Source organism: Myotis yumanensis, unplaced genomic scaffold, assembly GCF_028538775.1.
Source record: "Myotis yumanensis isolate MYYU_CA2020_CCGP unplaced genomic scaffold, mMyoYum1.0.hap1 SCAF_3, whole genome shotgun sequence".
In the NCBI taxonomy this organism is placed as follows: domain Eukaryota; kingdom Metazoa; phylum Chordata; class Mammalia; order Chiroptera; family Vespertilionidae; genus Myotis; species Myotis yumanensis.
In genome coordinates this window covers 40,647,964-40,674,868 of record NW_027223754.1, presented here as the reverse complement: position 1 = coordinate 40,674,868, position 26,905 = coordinate 40,647,964, and the positions used below count along the sequence as shown (strand labels likewise).

General features: G+C 39.3%; 1 protein-coding gene across 1 annotated transcript in view; it reads right to left on the bottom strand.

The window, feature by feature from the left end:
* The window catches only part of SLC15A1 (solute carrier family 15 member 1), a 46,942-nt gene that overhangs the window by 1,677 nt on the left and 18,360 nt on the right, over positions 1–26,905 (bottom strand). The window contains exons 5-22 of the mRNA XM_070408687.1: positions 26,285–26,404; positions 23,885–23,984; positions 23,560–23,650; positions 21,717–21,800; positions 18,655–18,737; positions 15,623–15,709; positions 14,974–15,063; positions 13,298–13,342; positions 13,119–13,151; positions 12,946–13,034; positions 11,344–11,425; positions 9,512–9,631; positions 8,074–8,220; positions 6,979–7,028; positions 2,490–2,597; positions 2,262–2,367; positions 1,282–1,425; positions 85–192 (exon numbers count right to left, since the gene is read on the bottom strand). Of these exons, the coding sequence (XP_070264788.1) occupies positions 85–192; positions 1,282–1,425; positions 2,262–2,367; positions 2,490–2,597; positions 6,979–7,028; positions 8,074–8,220; positions 9,512–9,631; positions 11,344–11,425; positions 12,946–13,034; positions 13,119–13,151; positions 13,298–13,342; positions 14,974–15,063; positions 15,623–15,709; positions 18,655–18,737; positions 21,717–21,800; positions 23,560–23,650; positions 23,885–23,984; positions 26,285–26,404 (1,687 nt within the window). The remainder of the gene's footprint in view (positions 1–84; positions 193–1,281; positions 1,426–2,261; positions 2,368–2,489; positions 2,598–6,978; positions 7,029–8,073; positions 8,221–9,511; positions 9,632–11,343; positions 11,426–12,945; positions 13,035–13,118; positions 13,152–13,297; positions 13,343–14,973; positions 15,064–15,622; positions 15,710–18,654; positions 18,738–21,716; positions 21,801–23,559; positions 23,651–23,884; positions 23,985–26,284; positions 26,405–26,905) is intronic.

Here is a 26,905-nt window from a genome sequence, read left to right as displayed (position 1 = left end):
CGTGTATATATAGATGGCTAGGAAGGGTCACTGTGATGACCACTGATGGGTGAGACAAAGGTAGCTCTCCTCTCCCACCCCTACCTGTTCCTTGATCTGGCCCGCTCCTGCCACGATGAGCACGATGATGTTGCCCACAGCCACTGTCAGCAGCCATCCTGCTTGCAGCACCGACTTCATGTTGGAAGGAGCCTGAGGAAGCAGAGCAAAGAGAATGCCAATCTGGATCTCAGCCTCAACAAGAGAACACAACCAGTGATTCCTGCAGGTAAGCAGTCACCCTAAACATGCACATGAAAGGTCAGGCTGGTTTGAATGTAAAAGGGATAATTGCTTGGGTGGCAAGATACCCCAAATCTTCAAGTGGCACGAACATACAAGGAACCCTTGTTTTTCACTCTCAAAGTTGCCATCCTAATTAGACAGACAAACGTACAGGTGAACGGATCCTATTTCTACAGAAGGGCTTCCAAGCAAAGCCGTCCAGCACAACACCTTTGCGCCCCCCACCCCCTTCCCCCATGGAGGCTGTGCTCTGGGCGATGAGCTTGCTCTCCTGTGAGCTTCTCTGCCACGTCACCAAAGGCTCTCTTCTAACTTTTGTCATCTATGTTATATCATCTCCTGTGAGGTCACCACAGAAAGGGATCATCCAGCTCATATTAACGATTTTTACTGCAAAACTTGAAGGTACTAGACATGATGGGCATACCCTGACTATAACTGTAGCTTTGATAAAATCATTCAGAAATTAAGCTCTGAGTCAGGTATCGGCAAACTTTGCCTCATTAATACACTAAGCAATGTTTTGTTTTGTTTTTTTAATGTTTAAAAGCTAGGCCCTAATCTGTGTGTTTACTAGGAGCTATAGAGAGACCATGACTGAACCATAAAGATAATGAGGACACAGGCCTGGAAGTGAGCACTTTTATGAATCATTGATACCATTGGTTTGTTTCAGAAAGAAGAGCCCCCTCGCTCTCATGACCCTGGTGACGGTTGTTAATATAGTTTTTCCTACTTAGGACTATAAACCTCTGAGTATGACTGTGGGAATATAGACACAGATGATATACACACTCACAAAGCTAAACAGTAATGCTATCAGTCAATAAAAACAAGGCGTGGTGACCTCAAAAACCTGGTTTGGTGGAATATACCAGAATGCTTTCTAGAGCTTTTTTAAACTATAAATGTATAGTTAACACAGATTTCAATGAAGTCCCAGCAGTGTTTTGAAGGCAGGGTAGAGGAAGGGTGGTAAGAAAATGAACAAGAAACCTGAGAATATGAGAACTCCAGTCCGGTGACAGAGAAAACCACCTCGCCGCAGGTCATGAGGAAATACTGCGGGATTTGCAGGGCCATGTTAACGGTGTTGGGTGCAATATCTTCAAATTCATCCAGTTTAGGGCATCTATCACTCTAAACCAATAAGGCAAAAGTGAGAAAAAGAAATGAAAATCAAGACTGCTGCTAAAGTAAAAATTGCTCAAATTGGAAAATTAAGTTTTGACTTCTAGAGTTACGTCAAATGATTTACCAAGTAAGTACACATTTTTTTCTTTAAAATTTTATGTCTGTTTATCTATCTATCTATCTATCTATCTATATTTATTTACTAATCCTCACCTGAGGATTTTTTTCCCATTGAATTTTAGAGAGAGTGGAAGGGAGGGGGAAAGACGGAGAGAAACATTGATGTGAGAGAGACATCGATTGGTTGCCTCTTGCATGCTCGGGGATCAAACCTACAACAGAGGTACATGCCTTTGACTGGAATTGAACCCGAGACCCTTCTGTCCGCAGGCCAATTCTCTAATCACTGGGAAAAACAGGCTAGGGCAAGTAAGTACACATTTTCAATGTAAATATGCAGCCTTGCAATCTGTATTCATGATGAGATAGCTATGGTGGGATTTGGAAATATGTTCCCTAGTGTATTCCTTTTAAATAAGAGAGTAGATTGGGAGTCAGATTTGTTTCAAAGATCGCCATCTCTGTGCACTAAGAGCATCAGATACTGGTCAATGTGAAGTTTTGGTGAGCGTATGTCAGTCTGCTCAATGTTATTCTAACAGTGAACTTAAGTCAATGACAAGTTAAAGACTTGGTGGTGAACTTGATTAATTCTAAGCCCATTTAAAAATACAGATCCTAATATTACTCTGGTTAAAACATGACTGTGTCCTAAGTGTCTGTGAGACTCAGATGAAGACGGTTTGAGAGGCGCTTCCGGCTTGATGGAATGGGCTACTCACCCTGGTGATTACATATGTGTATGCGCTTCCGAATCCGAAGTCGAATGATTTGAAAGAGTTACTGCAGCCTCCTGGAATCTCTAGTGAGCTCAGTGTGATGTTTTTTCTATGGAAAGAAAGAATAATATAGGTTAACATTCTGGGTATTAAAAGTTTCAATGTACTGTTTAAAGAATAAGACTTGGAATCCATCAACTTTGGAACAAAGTATTCAGTATAGGTACTTACGTGCCGTAAGAAAAAAACTGGTATGTGCTGGCATTGTAACTGGTAACGTCTTCATAGAGGATCCCATCCACTGTGACGTTGAAGCTCCCACCAAAAGCATTTACAAATCTGAAACAGAAAACCATCTTGCTTGTGGCTGGACTAGGGAATGATTTGCTCTCAGTCACAGTATTTTGCACCTGAAGCTGGGTTATGCTCCCTCATCAGAGGGAACTGAAGATTTCTAGAGTAAAGGCAGAAGGTAAGCCATCCCAGGCTCACCCACTCAGGAGGACACACCTAAAGCAATTTATTTAATACAGTTAAATACCAGGAACTGTTCTAAGTACGTTGTAACGAGGAACAATTTCAGTGATGTTTGGGATATTAGGGACAGGCTGAAATAGGTGCTGATCCCTTCCCCTTTAAGAAGGTAGCCATGCCTTTGCGTTCCTTGCTTCAGAAGCTTTAGAGCTAACGCGGTGAAAGACCAAAAGCAGAAGTTGCTGAGGACGTATGAATTAAACTCAGGTCTGACATCCTTAGGCATTCCCCTTGGTGTAGTTTGATAGGTGATTAATATAAAAGATGGAAGCTGGTGTGTGTCACCAGGAGCCTAATATGTAGAATGAACACTGCTTCAAATGGTCAAAGCTGCTTTTATTGAAGACTAAGATGAACCATTCAAACACGTGACAGTGGGCAGAATATAAAGTTAGGAAGTGTCTTTATAACTTATAAGGCTCTGAATAAATCCCACCCTCAGACTAGAGTACTAGGGTACTCTTACCTGCCTGACATATGCCTCAGGCTGGTATAAATTCCAAAAAGAATGAACATAATCTAAAAAAAAAATGCAACATCCTACATATCAGATGTGTTTTCACATGAAAACACATAGAAAATGTAGAAAATAGTTGAGCCTAAGCAGCAAACACACTCTGAGTGTTTTGAAGGGTGAGGAGAGTCCAGACCCATGATTTATTGAGCTCTACTAGCTTTGATCAGACACAGCCAGTCCTAGGCTCAGGGTAGCTTGGGCCTCTTAGGAGTGCCAGGATCGAACGCTACAAAGTGAACCTGGAATGAGGTATGGAGAATGGGAACCAGCTGAGAAAATGACAAGATGGGACCAGTTCCTTAAAGAATAACCAAGGTGCTGAGAGACTGCGTCCTTCTCATTTTTTTTTTTTAAAAAGTGGGTTTGTGAATAAATTTCTATACCACCAAAATTCAGGCCAATTTAAAGTGTACAATTCAGTGGCTTTAGTACGTCCACAGGGCTGTGTAACCATCATAATAATCTAATTCTCATCACTCCAGAGAAACTCAATACCCATTAGCAGTCACTCCCTTTGCCCCTGCTCAGTCCCTGGCAACCACTAATCTGCTGCCTCTATAGATTTGCCTGCCATTTCATGTAAATGGAATCATATAATATGGGGTATTTCCAGTTGGCTTTTTTCACTTAGCATAATGTTTTTAAGGTGCATTCATGTTATGTAGCATATATCAGTACTTCATTCCTTTTTATGACTAAGTAATATTTCATTGAATGGGTAGACCTCAGTTTATTTATCAGTTTGGGCATTTGAGCTATTTCCACCATTTGTCTATTGTGAGTAATGCTTCTATGAACATTCATCTACAAGCTTTTGGGTAGACATATGTTTTCATTTCTTTGGGGCATATACCTAGGATCATATGGTAACTCCATGTTAAACATTTTAAGGAACCGTTTTTCAAATTGGCTGCTTCATTTTACATTCACACCAGCAGTTTATTATTGTCTGTATTTAAAAAATTAGAGCCTAGTGAGTGTGAAATCTCATGGTGGTTTTGATTTTCATTAGTCAAATCACAGTCATTCCCTAATGAGTAATAATGTTGAGAGCCTTTTCATGGGCTTTTGGGCATCTGTATATTTTCTTTGGAAAAATTTTAATTCAAAAATTTGTCCCTTTAAAAAACTGGGTTATCTGTCATATTACTATTGACTTGTAAGAATTCTTTAAATATTCAGAATATATCTCATCAGATACATGATTTGCAGACATATTCACTAATTCTGTGAACTGTCTCTTCACTTTTCTGATGATATCACTTGTAACACAAAAGTTTTCAATTTTGATGAAACCAAGTTATTATTATTACTTTATTTTGTTGCTTGTGCTTTTAGTTTCATACTTAAAAGACCATTACCTAACCCAAGGTCACAAACAGTTACTCCTGTTACTCTTCTACAAAGTTTATTGTTTTCATTATATTAAGTTTATGATCCATTGATTTAATTTTTGTGTATGGTATCAGGTCGGGAAGATCTACTTGAGTCTTTTGCATGTGAATTTCCAGTTGTTCTAGTATCTTTGGTAAAACCTTCACAACTTTTTAAATGAAGATGTTTTTTTTTTTTTTTAAATCTATTTAAGGCCACTATGCCTCTCTCTCATTTCCTCCTTAAAGTATTTTTATCAGTATGACAGGGTTGAAATAAACTGGACTTACAGCTAGACCTTTGCATAGCTTTTTTTTTTTCAAATTTTAAGTTTGAGATTTTTTTAGAAACCAAGGAAGCATACAATCACATTATCTACACGAATGATTTCTTTACCTATAATGTGACTGTATTTGAAGACAGGATCTTTAAAGAGGTAAAATGTAATTAGGATGGCCTTCATCCATTGTCAGTTTAAAAATATGTTATAGTCATCCAATAGGTGTCATGAACTCACTGTGGTTTCAATTTATATTTCCTTAGCGGCCAATGATATTGAACATCTTTTCATGTGTTTACTTGTTAATATTTGTAAACATTAGTATATCTTCCCTAGTGAGATGTCTGTTAAAATCGTTTGCTCTGGTTTTTAACTGGGTTATTTTCTTATTATTGAGTTTTGAGAGTAATTTATATGTTCTAGATACAAATTCTTTGCCAGATATGTGTTTTGTACATATTTTCTACCAGTATGTAGATTATCCTTTTATTCTCTTAACAGTGAGATTTATAGAACAAATGTTTTTAGTTAGGATGAAATCTGATTTATCAATATTTTCATACATATGAAAGTTTTCATTGTGTATATAATATATATTATATATAATGGAACATGAATCAGTCATAAAAAGAGGAAAATCCTGCCATTGTGACAGCATGGATGGACCTGGAGGGCATATGCTAAGTGAAATAAACCAGTCAGAGAAAGACAAAGTACTGTATGATATCATTGATATGTGGAATCTGACAAAAAAAAAAAAAGCTGAACTCATAGAATAGAGTAGAATGGTGGTTGCCAGGGACCAGGGAGTGGGAAATGGGGAGATGTTCAGTAAAGGGTATAAACTTTTAGTTCTAAGATGAGTAAGTTCTGAGGATCTAATGTATGACATGGTGACTATAGGTAATAATACTGTATTGTATACTTGAAATTTGTTAGGAGATTAGCTCTTAAGCAATTAACACATCCATTAACAATTACGTTAATGGATGTGTTAACTTAAGTGTGGAAATACTTCACAGTGTATACATATATTAAATCATGATATTGTATACTTTAAATATATATACAACATTGTCAGTTATAACTCAATAAAACTGGAAAAAAATAAACAAAAATAATACTATGATTTTGATAAGAATTTCAATAAACCTCAGATCAATTTGGGGAGAACTGACATCTTTACAATATTAAGTCTTCTAATCAATGAACCCAGTATATCTCTCCATTTATTTAGCTCTTCACTAATTTCTTTCATAAGCCTTTTGTAGCTTCAACTCTCAAATCTTATATATGTTTCCTTAGACTTATAACTAGTATTTCACCTTATTTTTGAGCTATTGTAAATGTTATTTAAAGTTTCAGTTTCCAATTGTTCATTGCTGGTGTATATAAATATGTTTGTTTTGTGGTTGGCCATGTACCTTGGACTCTTTCTAAACTCACTTATTGATTCCATGAGATTTTCTTGTAGAGTTCTTGGGATGTCCTATGCAGATAATTATACCATCTGTGAGTAGCGAGTTTTATTTCTTCCTTTTCAATCTAGATATTTTTATTTATTTTTCTTGTCTTATTGCATTAGCCCCTGGAAGGATGTTGAATATAAGTAAAGAAAATAGATGATCTTACCTTGTTTCTGATCTTATGGGGAGAGCTCTTTGACTCTGACCATTAAGTATAATGGTAGCGTGGGGATTTTTTTTTTAGATATCCTTTTTCTGAGTAAGAAAGTTCCCTTCATAGTTTGCTGGGAATTTTTCTCAGAAATGGATACTGAATTTTATCAAATGTTTTTTCTGCATCAATTGATATGATTTTATGGATTTTCCTCTCTATTTTATTAAGATAATGAACTATATTGGTTAATTTTTTTAAAATATTGAACCAGCATACCCTCTTGGGATAAATCCATATTCTCATTTTAAATCCTTGTTACAGTTGGACATTACTATGGGTATACATTACTTCCATAAGAAGCTGATACAACTTAATTTTTAAAGGCATACACATACCTGATTCCATTTTGTCCTTTTTCTGGCTTCTGGTTAAGGCCATCCTTTATCTGAGAAAGAAAACATTTTAAAATCTAATCCATTGGAATACATTTAGATGATCATTTCAGCCTCTGAGAAGAATGATGTTGACATTTATCCTGGGAGCTAAGGGCATGATGATTACATTTGCAGGGCTCCATCCTTCAGCCCTAGTTTTCCTTGAAGTTAACATGTGTTTCTACAAGTTTTGATGCTTGCTTCCCAGTGGTTCTGCAGAACACTGTGCTCCAAGAGTTCAGAACAATCCAGTCAACAGCTCCCTAATTAAACACACGACTCAGAAGTCTTAATTCAATATTGCAGTTCTATAGAAGCTCACTTACATTCACCTTGCAGAATATCCACAACTCCCTCATTTAGTTCAATGACACCTTCACAGCTTCTTTATATGCATATCTAGATCCTATACTTTGTCATAAAATATTTTATGTGATTTTTATTGCTTTTTGATGTATTCACTATACTTTTTATAGAAACTGCACCAATTTCTCAATTACTCAGGGCAAGATTTTAAAATTAATACAATTAAAGATATATTTTAAACTTTATTTCAAAAAGTCACTGAGAATGCACACACATACTCTGTGTGACTTATGTATGTGCACACACACACACCATGCTCAAAGGTTCTTTTTTAAAAAAAATCCTCACCCGAGGATATATTTCTATTGATGAGAGAGAGAGAGAGAGAGAGAGAGAAGAGAGAAACATTAAGTTGCCTCCCATACATGCCCCGACTGGGGATCAAACCTACAACCTGGGTATGTGCGTTGATTGGGAATCAAACCTGCAACATTCTGGTGTATGGGATGATGCTCCAACCAACCAAGCCACCTGGCCAAGGTACTCAAAAGTTCTTTATAGATTTTTTAATATTAACCCTTCACATCCACCAGTCAAACTTTTATTGGGAGTCAACTGACTTGTGTGATTGAAGAAGCAAGAAATTGAGGGTTATCTAACATATTATGACATAGAAGTAAAAGTCACACCACTAAAAGACCATGTCTCCAACAGCACATCTAGTAAAGAGTCAGCTGCCCAGCTACTTACCACTCGGTAATCATTGGGGCCCCACACTAGAAGGGTATGGCGATGGCCTGGCTGAAAATCAGGAGTTACTGGAGTGACTGGTGATCCAGGAGAAGAAATGTTTATACTTGTCAATTTGTCCAAATCAAAAGTCCTAAATTCATTTGTCTGTAACAGGGGGAAAGGAGTCATAGTTAACACTGTGTAACTGAACACTGTCATGGCATATTATTCGACATTCCCAGTGCACGTTCGTACATGTTAAAAAGTGCCTTGGGGGAGCTGGCATGTCTCAGCCCCCCACCCTTACAGACTCTGCCATGAAGTTGTTCAGTATTACCACAGGAATTACACTTTCCATCCAGCATTTTACTATCATTTTCTTTTATGAAGATACATGCTATAGAAATCATTTCTATCATTGGGCAAAGAACAGCATCAGCCCTGGAGATAATCAATACTGGGTTGCCCTAAGCATTAGGAGTCAAACTTTTTTTTTTTTTTACTTCAAGATTATTAATTTGGCAAGATCTAAGGTAGTGGTTCTCAATGGTGTCTAAATAGGAATGAGATAAGATAAGTTCAATAAAAATCTATGGGGGTGGGACCCAGATATCAGAATTTTCAAAGCTCTCCAGGTGACCAAATAAGGACTCAAGATTGAGAACTTCAATCCAGACCAATGAATGTCCACATTAGGGTTTTCTAACCTTGGCACTATTGACATGTGGAGCTAGGTAATTCTTTGTTGCGGGGAGGGACTGTGTGGTGGCATCCTGGCTTCTACATAGGAGAATAGCACACTTCCAGGTGTGATAATAAAAAAATTTCTCCAGAGATTGTCAAATGTCCCTTAACTACAGAACACCTGATTTCTAGGACCTGATCTGATTTAGACTAAAGGCATTAGGAGTCAGTGTGGCTCCATTGTGGGTGCAACAGGCATGTGAATTAGCTTGGAAACTAACCATTATTAGTAGAGTTAGAATACAAAAGGGAAGAAGTCCATAAAAAAGATAATTTACACACTTTTGAAGTATTTTGTGAGTGCTGAATTTCTTTTAACTAGATCTTTTAGGAGTTCATAAAAGAACAAGTTTTATAAACTTCTCTCCCATTATATCGCCCCTGCTGGAGGACCACTGACGCAGATCTTGCTGTTTAAAGTGTGGTTCATGCACCAGCAGAGCAATATCACCTGAAAGCTTGTTAAAATGGAAGGTTTCAGACCTACTGATCAAGAGTCTGCGTTTTAACAAGCTCCCCAGGTGATTCATATGCACATTAAAGTTTAATGTGCACTGGTCCAGAGCGAAACCAAAAGGAGATGGAGATATTAAGACATTTCCCTCTGGGCTTATCTTGGAATTTATACCAGGACCAAGAAGATCAGATTCTGCAAATCCTATTATAACTCAGGCCAGATGATGAAAAATAAATTTCTGTTCCTTCTACTTACTGCAGATATTTGGCCAACGTGCACCGTCTCTCCAGGAAAATATATAGTCATGTTATTGCTTCCTATGTTCAATACTTTAATTTGGACTTGGTTTCCTTCGGGAAAGACCGGAAGAGTTTTCTGAACAAAATAAAAGACAATTGGCAGTGAGGTCTTCAGTTTGTATGGAATATACCTCAACCAGAGGACTAGAGTCCCCTTCCCCAGCCACGGAAAGCTGTGCTGGCTGAGGCACACCACGTACTTAACCAGCCCCCAAAGCCTCTAATCACTCCCTTCCTGGCACCCATAGAAAATGATGTTTGTACAGAACATAGAAGTAATCAGAAAGAGGCTTTCTTCCTCTTACCTCCAGGCCGAGGGATGCCAGGTTACGAAGCCTAATAACTGGGGGGCAGGGGTAGGGGTGTCAGAGGAACCATAGCTTAAATGAATGCCTGTCTTGTGGCACCTGAGAGCTGCTTACTCGGGATGCCTCCCCTCCAACTCTGGACGCCCAGACCTCAGCCCTGGACATGGTGCTCTAAACAGCCTCTCACAAATGTTTTATGCCCTCCTGCCTCCACACCTTTTCTCAGAGTTTCTGCCTTTTCCCTACATGTCCTCTCTCAAACCCCACTGTCACTGAAGCAATCTATTTCTATTTCAGCTCCACAATTAATTTTCCACAAAACTAGCTCTGTTCAAGAGAAACTGAGTACACCCATGATCATAATAGCATTATTCATAATAGCCAAGAGGTGGGACAACCTAGGTGTCCATCAACAGATTAATGGATAAACAAAATGTGCTATATCCACAAAACAGAATATTATTCAGCCTTCAAAAGAAAGGGCATTCTGACACATGTTCCACATAGATAAACCTTGAGGTCATTATGCCAAATAAAATAAGTCAGTCACAAAAAGATAAATACTGTGTAATTCCACTTAATATGGTACCTAGAATATTCAAAGTCATAGAGACAGAAAGTAGAATGGTGGTTACCAGGGGTTGGGGGCTGGGGAGGAGGAATGGGGAGCTATTGTTGAATGGAGGTAGAGTTTCAGTTTGGGAAGATGAAAGCGTTCTAAAGATTGTGTGCACAATAATGTGAATATACTAGTATTTAGCACTGCTAAATTCTAACGGTACACTTAGAAATGACTAAGATGGTAAATTTTGTTATGTATATTTTTATCATAATTAAAAATATAAATTAAAAAAGAGGGAAGGAAGGAGTGAGGGAGAGAGAGAGAGAGAGAGAGAGAGAGAGCTCTTCTACCTCTTATTTTACATACTACATAACACCAGGTTCCTAGGACCTGATCTTAGACTAAGGGCATTAGGAGTTTAGTTTAGCTCCATTGTGGGTCCAATAGACATGTGAATTAGCTTGGAAACTAATCACTATTAGAAAAGTTGGAATACAAAAGGGCAGAAGCCCATTAAGAAGACAATTGACAGAGTTTTGAAATACTTTGTGAGTGCTGAACTTCCTTTCACTAGCTCTTTTAGGAGTTCATAAAAGTACTAGTTTCATAAACTTATCTCCCATTATAAAAACTGAAAAGGAAGTTCCTTATGTAAATGTGGTCCAGCTTTTCTCCTAATTAAGTGTACCTATCGACCCTATTCCTGGCTGCATCCTTTGCAGAGTTAACACCCAGCAGTCCATGCGTCAGAAAGGGACTATTTTGCCCCTGGGGTGCATTGTCCAGTTCCAGGACAGTTTATTAGCAAAGATCCTGGCCTCCCCTAATCCTTTCACTCCTGGAGAAAGAAGACTTCTGAACACCCCACCTGAATGCCTGAGCCAGGAAAGGCCACTGGAGAATCAGAGGACAACTCACATCAATTTCCAACTGCACAAACGCAGCCACCACGAAAGACATGGAAGCCAGGAACATGCCGACTGTCATCTTCTTCAAAGGGCTGATGGGATAAGCAAGAGAGTGACTCCCAACCAGTCTCATACAAACAAGCTAATGCTATGTCCCCCAAAGACACACTCCTCTCCCACCATCCCCAAACAGACTAACTTCCCTTCTAAAACACATGCGATTGAAAGCAGCTCTTCATTTGTTATTCATGACCAAGACTAGGGACACTAAATGTAATGGAGAGTCTCATTTGTGTTTTTACATTTACTTTCTAGAAATTATAATTCGGGTGATACTCTGGATGATAGTTAACATTTTATCATCTAGATCAGCGGTTCTCAACCTGTGGGTCACGACCCCTTTGGGGGTCGAACGACCCTTTCACAGGGGTCGCCTAAGACCATCGGAAAAACACATATATAATTACATATTGTTTTTGTGATTAATCACTATGCTTTAATTATGTTCAATTTGTAACAATGAAAATACATCCTGCATATCAGATATTTACATTACGATTCATAACAGTAGCAAAATGACAGTTATGAAGTAGCAACGAAAATAATTTTATGGTTGGGGGTCACCACCACATGAGGAACTGCATTAAAGGGTCGCGGCGTTAGGAAGGTTGAGAACCACTGCTCTAGGTTATGGGGGAGGAAGACATTTCCCTCTACCCTTCTAGGTTCTTTCTGTTGGTCTGATAATTAAATTGACATGAGATAGATTAACAAGCGAAAGTAACCAAATTTAATTGCATATATATGGATGGGAACCCCACATACATGAGAGGTTCAGAGACAGAAAGGGAAAGTGGGATATAGATAGCATCCTGAGTCAAGATGCCTTGGGCTTCAGAGGGGAGGAGGGCAGCTTGTAAGATAACAGAAAAGCAGTTGTTCAGTAACTTGGGTGTTTATCCTGCCGTTTAGATATGTCATAATAAGTTATTTCTGGTAATGACTCATTATAGGCAAGCCCCCCAATCTAAGTTCTCCAAGGGAGAAACAGACAGTTTTTTTTTTCGTGAGCCCACAGGGTGTAGATTGGGTTCAGCTCAAAATATAAAATACTCTCTGAGCCAAAGTGGCACATCCTGGCGACACCTGTTCTGAACAACCTTCAGCATATCTGAGAGAGCCTTACTCAGAGGCTACTTCAGGCGGCTGGTAATAACATTTTATTTTAAGGGAAAGTTTTCAGAAACATCAGCACACAGACATCTAATTCAAATGTACTTCTTTTTTTAAAATCCTCACCTGAGGATATGTTTTTATTGATTCTAGAGGAGGAGGAAGGGGGAGAGAGAACATTGGTCGGTTTGCCTCCTGCATGTGTTCCAACTGGGTATTGAACCCACAGTCTTTTGGTGCACGGGATGACACTGCAACCAACTGAGCCACTTGGCCAGGGCTCAAATGTATGTCTTTAAAAGCCCCATCACATAGATGGTGTTGTGGGAGGGAGACAGCTTCTTTTTTCCACGGAGGCCTGGAAGCTGAGGGAGTGCAGCCTATAGTTGCAAAGTCCTAGGACTAACGGAGCCTCCACCCAACCCTGCCGGTCACCTACGTGAAGTTGAAGCCACACTTTGCAATGAGAGGATACACCACAGCGTCTACGATGGGGACCATGACAACGATCAAGATGGCATTCACAGTCTGCAGATGAAGTGGAGATGGACTGTTACCACTGACTCACAGGTGACTTGGATCTCTGAAAGCAACTTAAATATTGTCTCTTACCTGCATCTGATCCGGCTGAATGTCAAGAAGTCCCTAAAAACAGAGGAGGGGGGTGAGTCTCATTGATAAGTTCCCACAGGTGATCAACTGGGGGGTTGGGAATGTCATGAAAACGAAGGAGAAAGGGAGCAAAGGGACTAAAACAAAGGAACAGTGACCAGGGGATGTCTTAAACTTACAATTTTCCCATTCATCGTTGTTGCTTGCAGCGTCCACCTTGAGCCCTTAAAAACAAATAAGTTCACTGCATCATTTGGGAACATGGGCTTTTAAACATTTTACAAGTCAATGTTGATTTTTTTTCCAAATCAGGAATGAGGTCTGAAATGTTATGGGATTTAAAATTTTTTCAAAGCCGAGTTCATCTCCCAGCTCCATGTAATACTGGGTGAGGAGAAACAACTTGGATTTCTGCTCTGCAAGTTAACATAACATATAATACCCCGACCCCAACAGAGCACCTACACAGCTCTGCTCTGAGATAAAGCTGCCCTGAGGAAAGACAAAAATGCATTTCTGAGGTTGGTGGGACATTAGCTGCCGGGTGAAAGCAGCTTCACAGTTTGAGAATATTCGATAGTCACTGGCACCACAGTTTCGAGAGCATTGTTATGGCTAAGAGCCATTTTGACAGCCCAAGCTGTCCCAAAATGTGATTCCATGAAGAGAGTGACAAATTTAAACCTGAGCGGCCTCGTTATGTTAAACCTATTTCATAGGAAAAGATGACTCAGGACTGTACAAGTATCATTATTCCCACAGAGGACTAAAGATGTACATGTTTCAACGTGACCGATCCACTCCACTAGGAGGACATCAGAGGAAGTCAGGAATATGGCACTGTTCTAATTCTTAATACAGGGGTATATGCCCTAGTTCTCCATGTTGATCCTCACAGCCTTGCCACGGGTTACTATCCTTTCAGCAGGGTTAAGGGATCACCTCAAGACACACAGCTACAAGGTGGTGAGTGTATTTCTAGTGCAAGTCCACATCCAGTAACAGGTTTGAATCAATGTGCAAAACTGCCCCCCTGGTGTGTCAAATGCTGTTCTTGATTTTGTACTTACCAATAAGGAGGTTAAATGTGTACACTCAACTTTCTTACAAGAGACGGTTTACCCATACAGTAATCCTCCCTGAACCATAAAATTACACATGCCTGTGAACTTGTTAAAAACTTCAGTTTCTAAAAGGAATAATATCTTATTCCTTTGACTAATAGGCATCATACATTCAGTTATGTAACTCTACGTTGAAACATTCCTAGGCCAGCATCTCACAGCTGTGGGAGAAAGAGCAGGTGACAAGGCAATGACCGGGGTCTAGTTCCTGCTCCGGTTAGAACGACTTCGGGCGTCACCGTGCATCCCTGGATGGTGCTTCTAAACCACGCATCCCATATAGATGGGAAGATGTCAAGTGCCTGTCAGTTACAATATTCTGTGGATCCCATAAAAGGGACTGCATCTGTTTACCATGATGCATCAATGGGAAAACGCTTTATTCTCAGTGTTTAGTTTTCTTTTTTTCCTCAGTTTTTCTTTTCTCAATTTTTCTTTATTCTCAGTTTTGATTCGAAAGAGTGTTGGACACTCTGATCCAGTCTTTCCTAAGTCTCGTTTACTTGAACACGCCTAATTTCTTCTTGTTTTGCAACAGAGATGAGGTGGCTAGAACCATCTAGAGTTGATTTTTTAAAAAGAAACTCAATGTGATTAAGTGATCAAATAAATGAATAAAATTGAAATTGGAAGAGAACGTTTTAAAGAACCAGATTCTATGGCTTGGTACATGGTAGCACCCAAAGAACGTTTGCTACATGAAGATGTACGAAAACATAGTTTCACATTACCTGCTGGTCGAACAAGGCCCAGAACATGGGGAGTGGAATATACAGGAACATCACCTTCGTCACCATCTTAATTTGAGAGATAAGCCGCTCCTGTGGTTGGAGTGAGGGAGGGACTAATCAGGCAGGATTATGTCACAGTCATCAGCAATGTTAGGTTCAGTGTGGGCTTATCTGCATCTGGAGACACGCTGGGAGGTGATGAACAATTCCGAAAAACCCTACCCCAGGTTCCTTTTGAAAACAAAAACTTCCAAAGCTATTTCAAATATGAGTGAAACCGTCTGTGTAGGAGGTAAATTGCTCAAACTTATATAAACTATTAAATGTACACTCCACCACCATCACCATTTAACTCTTCTAGATTCAAACTGAAGTTATGTGATCACAATTACATATATTAATTGGCAGATTGTACCGAATGAAAATCTATGACAAGATAATATTGTTCCCAGGTACATTATATCTATTGTTAATCAAGTTCATCTCAATATAAAACAATCACACTCCCAGCGTCTTAGTTAACACGCTGTTAAAGGTTCTGAGGACACAGTTGGTGATCTCATCCAGGAAGCCCTAAGAAGGTGAGTTGTAACTGTGGGCACAAGCTAGAAGAAGGTCCCTGGGACTCTGCAGCAATATGATCACTTACGTCATACTTCTCCTGGGCCCAGTCCAGCCAGTGCTCCCTTTTGGGAAATTCCTTACTCCGGTGCCTGAACCTATTTTTGATGGCAAACTGAAGGAGGGAAGAAAAAGCAAATTTCAGAATAGAACTGGTTACTTTATGAGGGAAACACATTTCAATTAAACTCCTTTTAATGGAAGACTTGTGAGAGACGCAAAATATAAAATTGTATGCACTAGTATAATGACATTGCTAAAAGGCATGATGCATTTATTTCTAAACTCTTGCTATCTTCAAGTGAGTTGGGGTAAACAAAGTCACACTGTTACTATTGTATTCTATAGAGTGGCAGTCAATAGAAACATAACCTGTAACATTTATGTTTTCCCGTAGCCATATTAAAAAGCAATGGTGATTTATTTCGATAAATAAATAAGTAAGTAAATAAATAAATAGCTCCAGAAGTGTGATTCAAAGAAAAGAAAGAAAAGCAAAAGGGAAACAGGTAAAATTAATTTTAAATATTTTTTTTTTTTACCCCACAAACCTAAAACATGATCTTAATATGTAATCAATATTTTAAAAATTCATAAAAAGTTTTACATTCTTTTTTATACTAAGTCTTTGAAATCCAGGGTATACTTTACCCTTACAGCACATTTTAATTTGAGTGCTAAATTTTTATCAGGAATATTTGATCTGCATTTATATTTCATAAAATTTATCTTTGAAAAACTAGAGTTAAATACTTAAGTTGTTCCAAAGATACTTAAAAATTTTCCAATAAATGAATTAAGTATCGGTTTTTAGATTTAAAAGGATCCACTCCATAGAAATACATATATAAGGAATTATATAATTTAAATTACTTTAAGGGAAATTTAAAATTCTGTTCCCCAGTTGAACTTGCCACCTTTTATTTTACTTTTTAAAATAATTATTTTATTGATTTTTTTTTTTTACAGAGAGGAAGGGAGAGGGATAGAGAGATAGGAACATCGATGAGAGAGAAACATCGATCAGCTGCCTCCTGCACACCTCCTACTGGGGATGTGCCCGCAACCAAGGTACATGCCCTTGATCGGAATCAAACCTGGGACCCTTCAGTCCGCAGGCTGACGCTCTATTCACTGAGCCAAACCAGTTAGGACAGACTTTCCCCATTTTAAATGTTCAATAGCCTCATGTGGCTGGTGGCCACCATATTATACTGAAGGTCTATAATAAATGGTACAGCCATATAAAGGACAGTGAGAACCCACTACACAGAAATGGGTTTATAAAAAGTAATGGCTACAGTTAAACATATTTTAAAACACGGTAACACTGATTAGAAAATATACTGACCCACCATCATACAATTAGGGGCTTATAGGATTCCTTGTTGGTAAGAGGCCTTCCGGAAAAGCCACGTGCATTGTAACTATGCATCAGCAGAGAAGCTGGTGGTGGGGCTAGCTGGGGTCATGCATGACGGAAAGGCAGTAACTCAGAGCTGTGGGCTGGTTTTGGATGCAGGGTAATACAAGTCTCATGATTCTAAATAGCATGAAGCTGTTCTTTTGGAGTTTGAACAAAGTTGTCAGTTACTTGGGAAGGAAGGACTTGGAGAGATCATTGGTAAGATCCCCTCCTGGCTTGGAAAAAAATGTGTGATGGGGATCGATGTAATTAATGTTAGAGGAAAGTACGGAAGGAAGAAGGAATAGCTGAAAGGGAAGAGAACAAAAACAATTCTGAGAGGACACGTTAATTTCACAAAGTAAAGTGCCCATATGTAATTTAATGCAATAAAGCCAGGCAAAGAGAAAGAAAGTGACCTAACATTATCTTTGAGGATTTTTTTTTAACTGATGTTATTTAGAGAGAGAGGAAGAAAGGGAGAGACAGAGACAGAGAGGGAGAGAGAGGGAGAGAGAGAGGGAGGAAAGGTTAGAAAGAGAGAGAGAGAGAGAGAGAAACATCAATTGGTTGCCTCCTGCACAAATCCTGACCTGGGATGGAACTAGCAACCTTTTGGTGTATGGGACGACCCTCCCACCGACTGAGCTACTCAGCCGGGGCCTAACTTTATCTTAAGGCTGCCTTTACATCCAAAAAATTATTCCCAATTATTTTTTTATAAAGTGAGACATTTCCCCCTGATTATACAATATACAGAGTCACTAAAAATATGGGGCGTAAATAGGGGAATCAAGTTATTTGACTCCATTACTTATATCCTGACTTTAAATGTGCCCGTATGTGCATACACCACGTAGCTGTATATGGAAGAAACTATGTTCTGCATGTTCTCATCACCAAACAGTCTCTGAAGACGAGACTTCCGAGGGCTGCGTAACGCGGCACAGACGTGAGTTAGCCGCTGGCCTCCCATTTTTGGTGGACTTATGGGTTTGCTGCTGCAAATATTTGTTTTGTTTTGTCGTTTTTGCTGTTGTAAACATTACATTGATAATCTTCAAATGTGAATTTGTGCTGGTTTTTTAGCCTTGATTTGTGTCCAATTGTCAGACTCCTGACACGCAGCACCAAACCACGCCTCTTCGTTGTCACACTGCTGCCCAACAAACATCAGACACTGCCTACCATTTTGATAGGTGAGGGGTCGCTTGGATTTGATTTTCCATGTCCATTGATCTCATTTTGTAAGTTCAAGAGTCATTTCCATCCCTCTTTAGTTGAGTTCTGTTTTGTGTCCTTTTCCATGTGACGAATTTTATAAGAAAATTCAATTTATCAAAATACAGGGGTGGGCAAATGTAGGTTTACAGTTGTGAGCATGCAAAACAGTTTATCCTTGTATTATTATTTATTAATTATTGCACTGTTTATTTGTGTTATTATTATTGTTTTTTATTTCGTATCCTTACTTGTGATTTACCTTTTAGGTAATGGTGGCTGGTAATTTAGCCCACTTTTGCCCACCCCTGTAGTAAAGAACACTAATACAATGCTCAAAGGAAAGTCGACACTTCATTGAATTCTAATTTGAAGGAAGTGAAAGGTTCTGGGGTGACCAAATGCCACAGAGAGAGCGAGACTGAGATACTTACCCCAATGCACTTGGCCACCTCACCCATGATGTTCCCCTGGGGCTGGTACTTCGTGTACATGCTACTGCCAGCGATAAATACAACTGCAGGGCAAAAGAAGATGTGTAACAGGGTGTTGTCAGAACTACCTGGGACCCAGAAGATGTGCTTTTATTTGAGTTATAACCTTATTTTAGATATACCAGGGTTACTCATAGGATGGGGGTACCTCTCTCTCTCCCAGTGAAGAAAGTGCGTTTGATTCTAACAAGCACAGGAGTTTCTGGGTACTGTTATATCTGTGTTCTCACATACAAACAGTGACGTCTACTTCTATCTACTTCCCAAAACTTGGGGCTGCTCAAAGATTTATAAAGTGACACATTTCTTAGTTCAGCTATTTAGGCACAAGTTCTATCACTATGTAAAGGGAGACAAAGAAATAAGTGCTTTTACATTTAGGCTAATGTATTACTCTATAAAGACAAAAATTAGCTTTAATTTTTCAGTTGCAATGACAAGAAAAAGTTCTTCTTTCTTAAAAATATAGTTTTATTGATTTCTGAGAGGAAGGGAGAGAGAAAGATAGAAATATCAATAATGAGAGAGAAGCATTGATTGGTTGCCTCCTGCATGGCCCCTACTGAAGATTGAGCCCGAAACCCGGGCATGTGCCCTGACTGGGAATCAAACCATGACCTCCTGGTTTATAGGTCCATCCTCAATCACTGAGCTACACTGACCGGGTAAGTTCTTCTTTTAATCATCAGAAAAAAATAAGGACTATCTGTTGAAACTTTTACTTACATTAACAGAATTTATTCTGTGGTCATGGTACAGAATCACAGTTACAATTATTTGCATCTGCAGCTCCAGTTTTACACAAGTAAAAACACTTTTACAATGAGGCAACTCTTAGGAAAGACATATTGTAAAAATAATGCAGGGAAAAACAGCATTTCTGAAAGAAACTCTGAAAACAAAATCCATATACTAGGATTTCTGATTATCCAATACCAGAATTAAAAACATTTTAAAACACTAATTGATCATCTGAATTATACTTTTTCCCTCAATTAAGAGAGAGCCTAAGATTTTTGATAGGTGCCAACTCTCAAGCATTATCTCCAAGTATGTGCCTTATTATAGATGTTCTTGATAATTGAAGAAAGGAGAGTTTACTTACATTTTAACCGAATGCCAATTGTCCTTAATCAAACATGAATGGAAGAGGTGCCCAACAGACTAAGTCTACACTTTAAAAAATATGTTTTTCATTGATTTCAAAGAGGAAAGGAGAGGGAGAGAGATAGAAACATCAATGATGAGAGAATCATTTATTAGCGGACTCCTGCACACCCCTTACTGGGGATTGAGCCCGCAACCCGGGCTTGTGCTCTGATGGGAAATCCAACCCACCTCCTGGTTCATAGGTCAATGCTAAATCACCGAGCCACACTGGCCAGGCCAGTACATTTTTTAATTAGCTAATATTTTAATATTTAAGCTTCTGATTAACTGAAACCTAATTCAAGCATAAGATTGCTGCAGATAGAAACTTCTAGAGAGGGTGTTTATACATAGGATTTGGCTTGTTCTCAATTCCTCCACAAGAAAAAGCATAATCTTTGATGTAAGAATGACTCATACAGACTAAATGACCATTTACCTAATGACAACTTAATATGGTGTCCAGCCTAAAACAACAGTTTCTGAAGTCCTTTCTATCTCCATTTCCTCATGCAGAATTAGAGAGAAAAAGGTATACATGAGTCTTTTAGGGGAGTGTGGCTGTACTTAAACAATGATGCAAGGAAATGGACATAGACGAAGGGGAGAATTCTGAGCTTGAGATGGCAATTGGGCTCTGTTTCCTTCTTGTACCCAGAGATGTTGAAGTCCTCACCCCCAGGACCTCAGAATATGGCTTATTTGGAAATAAAGTCGTTTCAGAAGACAATCAAGGTAAAGTGAGGTCATTATGGTGGCCCTACTCCAATACGACCGGTATCCCTATAAAAGGGGGTCATTTGGACACAGATGTACACACAGAGGGAAGGCCATGGGCAGACTGACATTATGTTGCCACAAGCCTGGGTACCACAAGAGGGAGAGAGGCCTGGAAGAGATCCTCCCCAGGGCCTTACGTGGGAGCATACTCTTCTGACACTTGATTTTGGACTCCCAGCCTCCAGAACTGTGAGATAATAAATAAATTTCTGTTGGTAAAGCCACTCAGTCTGTGGTATTTTGTTATGGCAGTTCCAGGAAACGAAGACCCCCATCATCTCTCAAGCCAAACTATCCCATGTAGAAATCTCTTCACACTTTCTAAAAAGCCAGTGCCAAGAACTCATGTGTGAATGAATGCATCTAGCACACATATATTCATCCTAGAGGGGAGATATTCTAGTAGAAACATTTTGAGATGCTACACTATGGAACTCTAGATGGAATTGGAAGTATTTAAACAACTGGACCAGGTTGTCATGTCTTCAAGTTGTAGATGAGCACATGTTGGTAAGAAGGAAAGCCTTAGCCGAAATCGGTTTGGCTCAGTGGATAGAGCGTCGGCCTGCGGACTGAAGGGTCCCAGGTTCGATTCCGGTCAAGGGCATGTACCTGGGTTGCGGGCACATCCCCAGTGGGAGATGTGCAGGAGGCAGCTGGTCGATGTTTCTCTCTCATCGATGTTTCTAACTCTCTATCTCTCTCCCTTCCTCTCTGTAAAAAATCAATAAAATATATTTAAAAAAAAAAAAGAAGGAAAGCCTTCAGCTATGGGTTCAGCTAGTCCAGCAGATTCGCCATCTTCATCTCAATCTGCCTAAATAGTATCACATGTTTAGATGTCCAACTCAGTTGATCCCTTTTCCTGTAAACACTTTTCTGATCTTATTCCTTCTGAAAAATGCCAACTCTACATTCTTTGACTTCTCAGAGCATGTTTAACATGGGTTGGCAAGTCTTCATACTATTTACCATTACAATTTGTTACATGACTTTTTAAAAAGTGGTCACAGTGATTAAGTAAAGGCTTGATCTGATCATAGGATTGAATTAATTTAACTGATTCTACTTACTCAGAGCGACGGCCATGAGAGCAGCAGGAACCCCAAACGCCAGTGGGTAACAAGCTTGCTTACTGTGAATTCCACATTCTTGAACTGGGGAGAAATTACCAGATTAAAATTCATTATGGCATTGGTAATGCCCATACAGTTTCCATTTTCTAAAAATCCCTAACTGGTTATTACGTATTGTTTTTCACTTAATGTTTTAGACATGTCCATTTGCCTCACTGATATCAATGTCAGAGGAGCAAAGCAGCTTTGTAGTAGAAAGAGCAGGAAATGGAGACAGGTCTAACCCCCGCCCCTGTGTAGATCTCTGATACCGGTCATGCCAAAATCAGTTCTCATATTCAGTGGGTTTTCTTAGTGGGAGAGATAAAAATGACCTGAGTACTCAGTAAATAAAATCAAGAGTGGTTTGGAAAATTAATCTTGTATGTTCCTGAATTCATGCTAACTTGAAAATACTTAGATGACACAGGGCAGGGGTCAACAGACATTTCTGTGAAGAGCGAGAGAGCAAATATTTCAGGCTTTGTGGACCATTCAGTCTTTGTCCCAGTGACTCAAGCCTGCTTCTGTAGGATGAAAGCAGCCACAGACAGCACACAAATGGATAGTCTTCTCTACATTTCTGGATTGGGCCTAGAGGCCAGACTTTGCTAGCTCTCAAATCCTAGGGTTGGTATACAAAAAATTAAGACATTGGAAGGGGCAACAGAGAATTCTGGAAATCATCTTAATGGAATGCTGGAGCCTCCAGGAATCTGATCCTAAAGGGGTTTTAACTTTGTCTTTGACCAGCTATTTCACAGTTCTGTAGAGAAAGAAGTTCACTAGTAGAAAACATGCAATTACTTCTGTTAATGGCAAAGCAAAATAAATTCCTTCCCTGAAAAGAATATAAATAATCTCTGTTAGTCAAATCCCTATTGGCACTGACTAGTAGCTTTCCAGTTTCCTCATTAATTATTATGTTATATAAAATCGTTGTCACATGCTCATTTCATATTTGTGTGAGAATCATGATTTCACCTTTAAAGAAGTTATCCTGTAACACATTCTCTAATGCACTGCATGCATAGTAGATATTCTAGTAGGTGGGAAGGTGGGGGAACATAACATAAGAATAAAAACTACTAAATTTTTATACAAAACAAGTTGGAATGTGTTTTAAGTATCATCTCCAAACTACTAGTCTATGCAGAAATACATAAACCCCCACAAAATATTTTATGTCATAATTTAATCTAATCCCATGGTCTAATTTGACCCCAAATATTCCCTTTGATGTGGAAAATCCACAAACTCTCAATGGATCCTTAGCAAGCACAAAGATCTGAGTGCTGTTGCCAGTTGCTGTCTCATCCTCTTTCTCGGGCAGTTCTTTTTGAAATATCTGAGATGATAGGAAAGCAAAAAGTAAAACCTTGCCCACAAAATTCTCCCTAACTCACTGAACATTACCTGGGAGCAAAGCTGGAAGGCAAAAATGTGTGTTTTTCAGAGCTTCTACTGCCTTGTCTCTTACATGAATAAGGACTTTGCATTAGTGATCATTTAGAAAAAGTGGCTTCTGTGCTAAGGATGCTATAGATCCTCCAGTGGTCATTAGGATAAGGGATTCTAATAAGATTGAAGAGGAGATAAAACTGGAAGGAAAAGAAGCTCATACTCTGGATTTCAATGTGTCCTCTGTTATGTGTCTGGTGGCTGAAGTATAATGGAGGAACAGAGGACAAAACAAGCAAAGCAAGGACAAAACAAGCAAAGCATGGACAAACTTTCCACGTGATTTTCTCCCCACAGTTAAAAAAAGAAAAACAGAAGCCCCCCCTCTGATATTTTTTACCTCTGAGAATGGGAGTGATGATAGTAGACAGCAAACTTCCAGCATTAATGGCCAAATAAAAGATGGAAAAGAATCGGTTTCTTTGTTTTTCCTATAATAAGAAGGATAAAATTAAAGTATAATGACGTTGGCTATATATCAACTGATTGAACCTGATTATATAGCTGATAATCTGACCTTGCTTCAAACTTAGTTTTGGTCAGTATCTCACTTTCAAGTCTACTTGAAAAGAATCCAGTGGCGCACAGACCTTGTGTCGGTGGAATTTGATTCCCAGAAGTTTAGAGTCCATTTATGTGGTTTCTGTGAAGGCACGTGCTCTTACCTGGCCCTCTTCAAACTGATCTCCACCAAATGCAGACACACAGGGCTTGATTCCTCCAGTGCCGAGAGCTATGAGGCCCAGGCCGATCATGCACAGCGCCCTAAAGGAAGAAGGGGGTGGAGGTATTGCTGAAATGTGAGATCTTAAAAGCAGGCACCTCCTGTTTCTTAGCTTCCCTCAGCAGAACAGGTGCAGTGGTAAGCACAGAGAAGGGACAGCAACCTCTATACAGTGGTTCTCAACCTTCCTAATGCCGCAACCCTTTAATACAGTTCCTCATGTTGTGGTGACCCCCAACCATAAAATTATTTTCGTTGCTACTTCATAACTGTAATTTTGCTATTGTTATGAATCATAATGTAAATATCTGATATGCAGGATGTATTTAGGTGACCCCTGTGAAAGGGTCGTTAGACCCTCAAAGGGGTTGCGACCCACAGGTTGAGAACCGCTGCTCTATGAGAAGATAATGGGCAGGAATGCAGTCTTGACAGGTGAAGGGGACTTGATCTCATGGGCCTCCATGTGTATACTGTTATCTAATAACTTACTAGCTAGAAAATGTAAAGCAATAGCTTGAATACTGAACAAGGATTTTTGTATGGGGTTCTTCTGCAGCCTTATGATTTTTAGCAAAAGAATAGGTAAGTGATATGTTTAAGCATTGTCTCTGTATAATCTTAATAGACTCATAACAGTCATTAAAAGACATTAGAAAACATGATTTAATGGCAAAGCAGAATATCAGGTTAGTTAATATGATCTTAACTTATTTACAGAAGACTGGAAAGTAAAATGTTTATTATAATCTTTTACAATATTAAAAAAGATTATTTATAATAATTAGAAGGGATTAAGGATCATTTATTTGTATTTACTTTTGCATTATCCAAGTTATCTGTGTTTTATTTTCTGAATTGAAAAAAAAAATCACCCATAGAATTTGCCAACCCTCATTTGTAGTTTTGTTAAATGATAGCAGGTACTACAAATTTTAGGTTTTATGTGTGTGTTTTTCCATATCGCTTGATTGCTATGTTGCTTTAAAGTGCTAAGAAACATTTTTTGAAACAAAATCTAGAACTACTGCGCGTAGAAAGAATTCTTTAAAAAATCACATTCATCTTCCTGAATTAGCTGGTTGAAGCACCTCTTTCCTTGTTTGCTTCTTAAGAACTTAAGTGCTGTCACTCTAAGCATTTTAAAAGACAACAAAACATGGCCAGTTGCATATAACACACCCTGCACTCTTGTGAGAATTGAGGGTATGCCCTAACAGGAACCCCATGAGAAAGAATAGTAGCTAAGCTTTCCTGAGCACTTGTCACTTGCCAGGCAAGCTCCAGGTGCTCCATCTGGATGAACACACACAGTCCTATCTGAGGAAGGTGCTATTACAAATGAGGAAACTTAGGCACAGAGGTTAAGAAACAACTAGTAAGGAGCACAGCCAGAATTTGAACCCACAAAGTCCATGTTCTTAATCAATGTTGTAGATTAGGAAATTGAGGCGTGGAGAAGATAAGTTGCTCCAAGCCTTACAGCTGCTCTGTGGAAGGGCTGGGGGTCAGAAGCTGCCAGACTGAGCTTATAGCCACTGCCCTCGACCAGCAGTTTCCTGTGGGCACCATGGGCGTTACAACAAAGGACCTCGTCTGGACAGCAATCTGATTGATGAACAAACCAGAAACTCGGGGGCTGCAGACAGGAATTTAAATTTCTTTCTTTTTTTTAAAAAAATATATTTTTATTGATTTTAGAGAGGAAAGGAGAGGGAGAGAGAGACATTTTAATTATATTTTCCCAGCCGATAAGGTGGTTTACTTAGAGATCAAGGATTGAAGCACATGAACAGGAAACAAAATAAATCTTGGTAACTTGTCTACTAGACCAGACTGCAGGGAAGGGAAATCAATCTCACAGAGGAGCACTTGTCAATGGCAGCGTCAATGGCAGCGTCCATCAAGGACTCAGAACATAGGGCTCGAACAAATATTTATGAAACTGAGTTAATGGGAACTCAGTAAAAGTGTAGTATAAGACAGAAAACCAAAGGTACAGAGTCTTGAGGAAACCGGTCCAATTGAGGATCAAGGTCAGTGGCAGTAACGTCGGTCCCTCCAGGGAAGATGACGATTAACATAAGTATCCCATGCACTGACCACGCGCCACATGACATGTACCCCAGACAGCAAGCCTTCGAGTGAGCAATGACTCCAGACAACTGTTAGGATGGCGACATAACAGTAATGAAGACCCAACACTTAAGTCAATTAAACGGCTTTCTCTCTATCGCTGTAAAGGCCTCCTTACACTTATGGTGAAGTTCAAGGTGAAACATCGGAGCACCAAATAAGCAACCAGTGGGAGGGGGTAGGGTAGCAGGTAACATCAACTCACACATGTAAAGGAAGATTGTTGGGGGTCCCATCGTGGTCGAAGTCTGAGAGGTCATGAATGGAGCTTACTGCGGTGACTGCCTGCCCAATCGTGTAGACGATGGATAGTGACACAATGGTCCTGTGTTCAGAGGGGTTAAGAAAAATCCAAGTTAATTGTACAGTTTGCTTCCTACTCCACCACAAAAGGCCCCCGGCTTCAAACTTTCGAGAGCCTGGTCATGAATGTACTTGTTTCTCAAATTGAGTAAAACTGTGACTCTTAGAAAGGCAACCTGCTGACCAACCTGTTGCCCAGCCTGCAAGTGCAGAGCAAAGACTTGCCCAGAGGAGCCGGAGCAAGGGGAGAGATGCATTTTATCTTCGAGCTCTTTGTAAGACCCAATGTTTTATGTTACCTAACTACTGAAATCGGTACTTGTCTCTTTAGACCAGCGGTTCTCAACCTGTGGGTCACGACCCCTTTGGCGATCGAACGACCCTTTCACAGGGGTCGCCTAAGACCATCCTGCATATCACATATTTACATTACGATTCATAACAGTAGCAAAATTACAGTTATGAAGTAGCAACGAAAATAATTTTATGGTTGGGTCACAACATGAGGAACTGTATTTAAAGG